The 9611-nt window shown below is 40.1% G+C and overlaps 1 protein-coding gene across 5 annotated transcripts in view; it reads left to right on the forward strand.

The window, feature by feature from the left end:
• Cdc14a (cell division cycle 14A) overlaps positions 1–9611 on the forward strand; it is a 162168-nt gene that overhangs the window by 1369 nt on the left and 151188 nt on the right. For all 5 annotated transcript variants that reach the window (XR_007351805.1, XR_007351804.1, XM_048814616.1 and 2 more), the window contains exon 2: positions 790–880. Coding sequence is in view for 3 of the 5 variants with exons in the window: in XM_048814616.1 (XP_048670573.1) it covers positions 790–880 (91 nt within the window). In the remaining 2 variants the exon portion in view is untranslated. The remainder of the gene's footprint in view (positions 1–789; positions 881–9611) is intronic.

Below are 9611 nucleotides of genomic sequence, written 5' to 3' on the forward strand. Positions count from 1 at the left end.
AAGGTCGAGGAGCCAGCCGTCCGCCATCCTTCTACCTACCTCCCCCCCCCCCCCAACTCTTCACTTCTTGCTCCTTTGTCCCAATCCCTGTCCAGGGCTTCTCCCGGGCCCCTCAGTGCCCTGCAGCTGTTGCGCGCGCTATGGTCCCCGCTTGCTACTCTGCTTTCCCCGAGGACCCCTTGCTTCCGGCTTCTCTTTCTTGCGTCCTTCGTTCCCTCTGCAGCTCTCTGGTAATGGGACAGCGCCGGCTTCTGCCGGGTCTTTTCCACTTAGTAGCTGGTGGGGAACTTGCTCCTGTGAATCCTTTCGGTTGCCTTTACCGGGCCATGGCTGGCCTCCGTTTTCGGGACACCCCCAACCACACCCCCGATCTCTCCTGTCTTCCTCTTCTTGAAGTGCAGAACTGCAGGGAAGAGGCTCGCTTCTCTTCCCCTTACGCAGCTGCTGAGGTCTGAAGATTTCGGAACCAAACTTGCATCTCCAGTTTTGCGGGTACCCGCAGCTCCTGTCTACACCCGCAGGCCTGAAATAAGGGGGGTGCGGCGCGCTCTGCCCCTGGCTGAGGTTCTCCATCAGGTCCTCTTCTTGCCTTTCTTAACTATTATGCTATTGGGTCTGTGTCTGCTTTCTGGGAGAGATCAGGTTTCTGCAAGAATCCCACGTGTTAATGGGGTCTTTAAATTATGTGTAGCAGTTGTTATTTTTGAACTTTTGTGTATTATCACCATCCTTCGTCTCAGTTTCTTACTTCTCATATGTTTTCTTCTGTCTTTTAAACTTGTCTTTCAGATCGATTATATTTTGCTACTTTAAGGAATAGACCAAAAAGCACAGTAAATACCCACTATTTCTCCATCGATGAGGAGCTGGTCTATGAAAAGTAAGTTTCTATTGTTTTCCCCCACCTTTACCCCTTTCAACAGTTTAGCTTGTTGGCTCTTAGATAATGAGACACTATACACATTTATGGCAGTTTTATTCACTTCTTCCCTAATGGTGCAGGTAACAATATCAGGGTTTTTCTTTTCTTTTTTTGGCTCAGGTCTTTGGGAAGAATTACAGAGAAAAGTAACATTGTTTGAACTTGTTCACATCTCAGTCCTTTTTAGACTTCTGTGTATATTAATTCTTTCTACCCACACAACAAACAATCACTATAGATTCCTGACACTGCCCAGGTAGGACCAGAAAGTCACATACTCTATCCTTGACGGACTTTGTAATTGGCCTGTGAATCAGTTGCCAAGTATTTATGGAGCACCCACAGGGTACAGGGCAGTTTGCATATTGTGCTTAAGCTTTGCAGTTTACAAGGTTTCTGTGAACTGTGAGTGGTTTTGTTTGTGTAGCTTGTTTTCAGAAAGTGGGACAACATGAGCTGCAGGGAGTTGTATCCAAGTTCTATGAGATTTTACCTGTATTACGGATTACTGATTGAGTTATTTTACTTAGGGTCCCTGAACTTCATGGTATTATTTTCTTTGCCTTTGAGGAAGGTTGTATAGGAGTGTTCTTTTACTTTCTTTGGTTACTTTTCATTCGTGGGTTAGGATTTGAAGAGTATAAGAATAGGAAACTGTCTTCTGTGACCGTTGGTCTACAGAAAAAGATATTTTAATGCTTTAGGCTTAGTAAAAAATGAATTGAAAGGAGATAAATATTCAATAAAAGCAGTAGGCAATAAGGAATAAGAAGGCTGAATTGACTTGGTTAGGTACTTTTATTAAAAGTATCAGTACATCATCAGAGGAACCTATTGTATTCTAATTTAAACACTGAATTTCACTTTTTTGTTATCTTAACTGAATGTGCACTTGAATGAACATAGTTAAATGAGCCATAATAAGCTTCCTAGGACTTGTCTATTAAAAAAGATATTGGCAGTTCTGCCTCAGGATTTTTGGGTACCAGCAGAATGAGTGTTCTGGACCTTCAAGAGCTATCTTTTATTTGAGGGAAAACAGTCTTTAATTGTCACTTTGTCATAGGGGTTCTCGAAACTGATGTCTTCAGGACATTTCTCTTAGTGGTGCTGGGAGGAGGATGCTTCTTGAATGGCTGAAGTGAGAGTGGGAATGAAAGAGCCCTTTGCTATTGCTCATGAATGCCCAGAGTTGCTGAGGCAGAGAGGTTGAATCCCTGGTGTCAAATTACAGCTCTGCTCCTAGACAGTATGGAGTTCTGCACAGCCTTCTCCCTGACCCTGTGCACCTGGATGATGTCACTGCCAGCAATGTTTACTTAGTGGTCACTCTGTTGTTGGGCATTGTATAGCTTTTCTTTTGTGAGTTTAGGAGTTAGGGACCTCTTGTGAATCTGAGGGTAGGGACTTTGTATGTTCCACTATGTTCAGTTCTGCAGTGACTAACGTGCCAGAGGTTGTTAATATGTCATTGAACAAGCTCCAGTCATTGAAATCTGAGTCACTTCTCTTGGGATTGCTAGGCGGTGGATCTAGCAGAAAATTACACTTAGCCAACTAAATGCAGTGTAAAATGGCTTTTGGATTCTAATGTTGATAGATGAGGATAATTTTTTTTTTTGTGATTTTAATGTTGGTGTTTTATAATAGAGCTAGCTACAAATTATATTCCTTTTGGTACCTATTTTACCTTTTTTTCTGGTATCTTGTAAAGAAAGACTTGCTAGAGAGGCTATTTGGTTTATTTTGTGAGTTTGGATATCATTTGAAATGATGAGGTCCCACTCTGACAGAGTGTGTACTTGTCCTAGTCTGGACTTGCTCTCTCTTGTCACAGCAGTGGCTGTGGTTCTGATCATCCACAACCCATCTTTTTTTTTTTATAATTTTTATTGTTGGTTATTCAAAACATTACATAGTTCTTGATATATCATATTTCACATTTTGATTCAAGAGGGGGGATAGTAGAGGATAGGAAAGGCAGCAGAATACAACAGACACTAGTATGGCAATATGTAAATCAGTGGATGTGTAACCGATGTGATTCTGCAATCTGTATACGGGGTAAAAATGGGAGTTCACAACCCATCTTTATCATTATCCCAACATATTACACTGTGCAAGGTGGTGCAGAGAGCAAAACAAGGATGAATGCACATATTACCTTCAAGGAGCTCCAAGCCAAGAGGCGAGTAATAGGACTGCAGTTAGAGGTATAAAAAGAAAACTGCCCTGAGAGAGATAACCCCCATGCTAGGAGGCATTGACAGGAAGGTGGGTGCATTTGGTGGAGGGGTTCAGAAAAGGCTTTATGGTGGAGTTAAGGCTGGCTTAGAGGATGGACAGTGTTTTAACAGGCAGGAACATGAGAAGAGAAAGAGGAGAGCATGCAAGGATGAGGAGGGAGACTCAGGTCGTGTGCTCTGGGGAACAGTCTGTCCTCCGCTTTGCCTGGTGTGTATACAGGTCACATGGGGAGATGTGGAATATGAAACTGAGAGGTCAATTGGGGACAGCTTGAATGTCTGGGTGAGGAACCCTGGTGGAATACCATGGGACTCTCCTAAGAATTTTGGGCAGGTATGGTGTAACCGGATTCGTAAATAATAGCAAACATTTACTGAGTTTTTAAAAGTGTGCCAGATGCTGTTTTAGGTGCTCCACAACTATTAATTCATTTTGTTTTCACAACAATTTTATGAGGCAGGTGCTGTTGCCATCCTGTTGTACACTGATGAGAATAAAGGACAGAGAAGTTAGGTAACTTGCCCAAGATTACAGAAGTAGCAGAGCTGGTATTTGAATCAAAACCATATAGTTCCAGAGGACACATCTTCTCTCAAACCATTGGTATGACAGCATCATTACAGATTAGAGAGGGAGTGAGAGCCCACATGGAAAAATTCTGGGATATCCAAGGTGAAGAAACAAGTGCTTAAAATTAAGATGGTGACAGTGAGGATGGAAAGAAGGGATCTGAACCATGTGACGTGGCAATATATTAGGTGGGCAGATTGGTGGAAAGCTGAGGAAAAAGAGTCAAAGAAGTTTTTAAGAGCCTGGGTGGTGAGCCTACAGGTGCCACTAACTGAAACAAGAAGTAGGACAGCTTTGGTGAGACAATCAAGCATTCCATCTTGGTCAGATGGAATTGAAGAAATTTTAAGGAATAGTCACATCACCATTGAATATGGCATACATTTGAAGTATTTAAATTTGGGAGTTTCAAACTTGAGATGATAAAATCGTAAGAATGATGCAGTTTCTGGGGAGGGAAGGAAGATATCAAGGTCTGTATTGCGCAGGTAGAGCAAGGGAAGGAACTGGAAATAAGCAGCCAAGAGAGGTGGAAAACTCTGAAGGAGAGAGGGAGAAAGGAGAGAGGTACAGACACAGTGGAATCTATTCCTAAAGCTCTTCTCTGTGGAAGTGTGGACTGGGAGAGATTGTAAGCCTCTGGAAGGACATGTTGCAACATGGGTTCTGTCTGTGGAGAAAGTCCTGTGGGGGAGAGAGGTTTTGGTGGTCACATCATGATGTGTGTGTCCCTAAGGTAAGGAGTCTGTTTATATACACTAAAACACAGAGCCTTATATAGTTCTCTAAGTCTGTAATTATTTGCTGAATGTTTCAAAAAAAACGCTGCCTTTTTGGCTAAATTATCGTCTTAGAATCTATTAAGTGGGCTCTTTACATATTTAGGCTGCATTTGCTCTGGACATAGCTGTGTTTCGTGCAGATGTTTATTTAGTTATAAAGGAATGATAGCACTCTAATTGACATGGCAACCTTCTAAGAAGCCAGTAGAGTAACTAACAAAGCAGCTTCATGAGGAAAGGCTATTAGAATGAAAGTTTTAATTTTCTGCTTGATTTTAAACAGGATTTACCTCATTATTATAAAAGTTTTAATAGTTTAATAAAATGTGGATAATAAAAAAATCATATTTTGTCCCCAGGTTATGCTTTCACAAGTTAAAGTTAAAACAGTATAGGTTAACAAACTTTGATACAAAAATAGTTCCATAAAAAGAGACTCTTTCAAAGAAGATTTATCTGTGTTTGGTTAAGCTACAAAAAATGCACAACTCTTCAGAAAGGCTAAATCTTTGATGTTGGAATTGGGCCCTGTAATCCAAATACAGGCTTACTTTTAATAATGTGGCTCACTTTATTTTTTATTTTGGCCCAAGAATTATTGAAATTAAATATGTTAATTGTTACAACCTTTGTGTACCCCTCCTAATGGTCATCTCTGGTGTGGGGTAGGTGTTAATGTCATGGAAATCCAGTTTGCTGTGAAGGGTAGGGACTGGGGTCATCATTTTCAGCCTTGTCAATTTCATTTATTCTCTCTCTGGGTTTGCAAAGGAAAGGAATTCAAAGTGCAGAAAAGAACTCTTCATGGAGCTACTCTGGGAACTGGATTTTAAGGAGTTTCTAAAGTGACTCCAAGAAATTCACCAAGTATTGTAGCATGTCAAGAATGAACAACTTCTAATGAGGACTAAATAGATAAATGAAAGATTTAAATAATCAATTTTCATTTAAACTTTATTAAAGCAGTCTGGTATAACTACATCCAGAAATAATTTTTTTTTTTTTTTTTTGTAACAGGGATTGAACCCAGGGGTGCTTAACCACTGTTCCACATCCACAGCCCTTTTAATATTTTATTTTGAGACAGGGTCTTGCCAAGTTGCTTAGGATCTTACTAAGTTGCTGAGGCTGGCCTTGAACTCGTGATTCTCCTGCTTCAATCTTCTGGGATTATAGGCATGCACCACTGTGCGTGGCCATCCAGGGATTTTGGATAAATAATTAAAAAAAGAACAATTTCTTCCTTCCTTTCTTTTTCTTTTTTTAACTTTCTTTTCTTTTTGGTACCAGGGATTGAATCCATGGTCAATTAACCACTGAGCCAGTTTCAGCCCTTTTTATTTTTCAAAAACTTTTGAGATAGGGTCTTGCTGAGTTGCTTAGGGCATTGCTAAGTTGCTGAGGCTGGCTTTGAACTTGTAGTCATGCTACCTCAGCCTCCCGATCTGCTGGGATTATAAGTTTATGCCTCAGCACCTGGCTAAGAATGATTTCTTTTATCTCATCCATTGCATAGGTTTGAGTTAAAATGTGATTGTAAGGCATCTTTGAGTAAAGTGTAGGAAAACTTCTCTTGCCTGGAAATACTCGTAGGAATGAATATTTAGGTTATATGTAAGTGAGAAGAGAACCATCTGATTTTTCCATTTTAATTTAAAGTTTAACAGGTAGCAGGACAATCTAATGGGAAGTTGGATGTCATTGAAGTTCATACACACATACACATACATGATCTTATAGAGATGTAGGATCATCATTTATTACCTCAGTTCTTATTATGAATTGCTGTGATATAGGAAGAAGGGGAGATTTGGTTGGATTCAGGACAAATTTCACCATGGGTACTGTTTCAGCCAGGTACTGTTAGCATCACCTCTTTACAAATGAGCAAACTGAGGCCCAGAGAGAGTAAGTCTATTTTCCAATCACTGAGGTAGTAAGTGGCAGAGCTGGAGTTCAGTCTACAGGATGACTGCCCTGGAGTCCGTGTTCATGGGCTTCCAGCAAGTTCCCAGCTGTCCTGCACCTTCCTTCCTTCCTTCCTTCCATCCTAACCTTCTAAAATTAACCAGACTGAGGTAGCATGACTACAAGTTCGAAGCCAGCCTCAGCAACTTAGCAATGCCCTAAGCAATGCCCTAATTTGGGAGATGATAGCTTTAGAGAGAAGTGTGCCCCTGACAGCATGTGCACAAGCTATATCTCAGTCATTCCCAAGATATATCTTGGTAATTAAAAGTTTTTTTTGTTTGTAATTGTCGCGACTTCTTGCCCGCAAGGAAGACGCAACACTCAGGAATCTTCTTTCAGTAGTTTATTTCAGGCCCTTGATAGTTCTTCTTCTCCCTCTCGGATGCCCCTCCCAGCCTTAATATAGCATCTCAAGCCCCAATGCAAAGCAGCCACGTGGAGCTTTCTCATAGGGTGATGAAAAGTCATGCGCCAACTCTCCCAAATAAGGAGTTGTTTGTCACAGACCACAGCGGAGCCAGCGCCATCTTGTAATGGCGACCATAATTTGCATAAACGGCAGAAGCGGCTCACCACATGTAATTCCTTTTTTGTACATATAATTTTGTTTTTTTCTCCTTTCAGTGCACTGCCAAGAAGAGAGGGAAAAAAATTGAGTTAGTTATTATTGAATATTAGCAGAACATGTGAAATCAAAAGAAGCCCAGTTTTATAAGCCTGTGAGATCTGCTTTTGTAGGCTATCTGGTGATCTGTTCTTGCTTCTTAACTGGTGTAACTGAAGATATAAGGATTCCTCCTAAGAGTCTAGAAAACTGGTTTTTAAAAGATGGTAGGTTTGTACTATCTTCCTTCCTTCCATCCTCACCTTATAAAATTAACCCAGTATTGTTCAGGCCTACTTTTTGTATCTTCTGTTCTTAACAACTGAGTTTTAGGCATGTACTTGTGTATGTATATACCTATTTATATATTATGAGGAAGTAGAGTTATCTGTATACATTCACAATCATTTTTTTCTCTTCATTCTGTTAGGGATTGAACCCAGGGTCTTGTGTATTTTAGGCAAGCACTTTACCACTGAACTATATCCCTAACCCTAAATTCTTTTTTTTTAAAAATTTTTTAATATATATATTTTTTTTAGTTTTTGGTGGACACAACATTTTTTTTTTTTTAAATGTGGTGCTGAGGATCGAACCCAGTGCCCTGCGCATGCCAGGCGAGCATGCTACCGCTTGAGCTGCATCCCCAGTCCCCCCCTTTTTTAAAATATTTTTTTAGTTGTTGATGGACCTTTATTTTATTTATTTTTGTGTGGTGATGAGAATTGAAACCAGTGCCTTACACATGCTAGGCAGGGGCTCGGTCACTGAGCCCTCAATTCTTAATTCTTAATTCTTTGATCCACTAGAGGGAAGTTTTATTTTCTAGATATTGATTTATTTAAATATAATAATATTAATTTATTTTAATACTCTCTGTGTTGACCTCTTGGGCATTCATGATATGTAGCCAGTCTGTAATCTTTATAATGATAAATTGTTCAGTTTTTTCAGCCAGAGAGAGTGATCCAAGTGGGCTGCACCAGCCCAATGGGAGCTGTCTGCCTCCAAGTGCTTTCTGTGTCAGGTCACCACAGGGCGGCTTCATTATTTTGTTTGAAGTAGATTCCTAAGACATCAGATGTTCTCATTTGTAAGTTCAAAAACACATTCCTAAGGCCAAAGTAAATGACTTTTACTTAGCCACAGCTCAAAACACCTTTGTGTTAAAAAAGGAAAAAAAGAAAAGATTCAACATATTTTTATGGGACAAGTTCAGCATTGAAACTTGTGATTGAAAATTGGCATACACAAAACTAATATTTAGATGGGATAGATTTTCATGCAGAACACTGTGCTAATGCTTTGGAGATGCACGTGTAAATAAAGCAGGAAGTAGACATGTAGATTGTAGAGCAATATATGCCCAGAGCTGTAGATATATATGTTAGGAGTCCAAGAAAGGAAGACCTGGGCATTAAAGATTTCACAGAGTGGTGTTTGAATCAGTGGTTCAAGGGTGTGTAAAAAGCAAAGAGGACATTTTATGATCTCTGTGAGGACCAGTAGGACCAGTTTCTGCTCACTATTGTATCCATTTGCCTAGCACAGTGCTCACCATAGACGATGGTGCTCAAGAAATTCAAGTGAGTGAAGGATTATGAAAGGAAGGAAAGGGAAGAAGAGCTTTCAGGCAGAGTCATGAGAAAAGGCATAAGAATGTGTATTTGGAAATAGCAAGATTCTGTTAGGTGAGGTGTAGTATTTAAATAGAGAGAAGTTGCAGGTTAAGGATGGGCTGGATCCGAGGGGAACCCTTTGAGTATCAGTCAGTTTTGCTTACATATGAGTGGCAGGGACTGATCAGGGCTCTGCATGGGACCAGTACTGCCATGGCTGGCAGGCTGTGGCAGGATTGGAGTTTGGTTGTAGCAATAAGAACAGAAAGGCCACATGGGGAGAAAAGCTAGAAACCATAGATTGATTAGATTTAGGACTGACTAGATGAGGGTGGGAAGGAGGAAGTAGAGGTGAGTATAAGGTTTCTGGCTTGTGTGCTGGGGAGAAAGTGACAGGTTTAAGTAGGTGAAGTATAAATCAGGAAGAGGAACTATACCTATTTGCTGTTCCATTTTGTTGGATGGGAAACAGGAAGTCAAAAGTGGGGGTCATTATAATAAAGTCTTTATCTTTTGTAATTTTTTTAAAAGAGTATATTCTTTTCTTTTATATATAGTTTCTTTTTTTATTTATTTTTATGTGGTGCTGAGGATCGAACCCAGGGCCTCACACGTGCAAGGTGAGCGCTCTGCCACTGAGCCACAACCCCAGCCCCTTTTGTGATCTTTAAGTAGCAAATAGACAATGCCTGCCCTGGACATTTAGATATTTACTTATTTAAAATCTGGGGAGGTAGACAGGATAGCTGACCTCAAGTTCCTTTCTGGCTTGTTGATTAATTGGGCTTTCTACACTTAATTGTGGAATCCATTTTTTTAAAATAATTTTTTGTAAGTTTTTTAGTTTCAATTTACTTAAATAAAAAGTTTTTTTTTTTTTTTTTTTTACGTTTAAT

This window comes from Marmota marmota, unplaced genomic scaffold (genome assembly GCF_001458135.2).
Source record: "Marmota marmota marmota unplaced genomic scaffold, marMar, whole genome shotgun sequence".
Classification (NCBI taxonomy): Eukaryota; Metazoa; Chordata; class Mammalia; order Rodentia; family Sciuridae; genus Marmota; species Marmota marmota.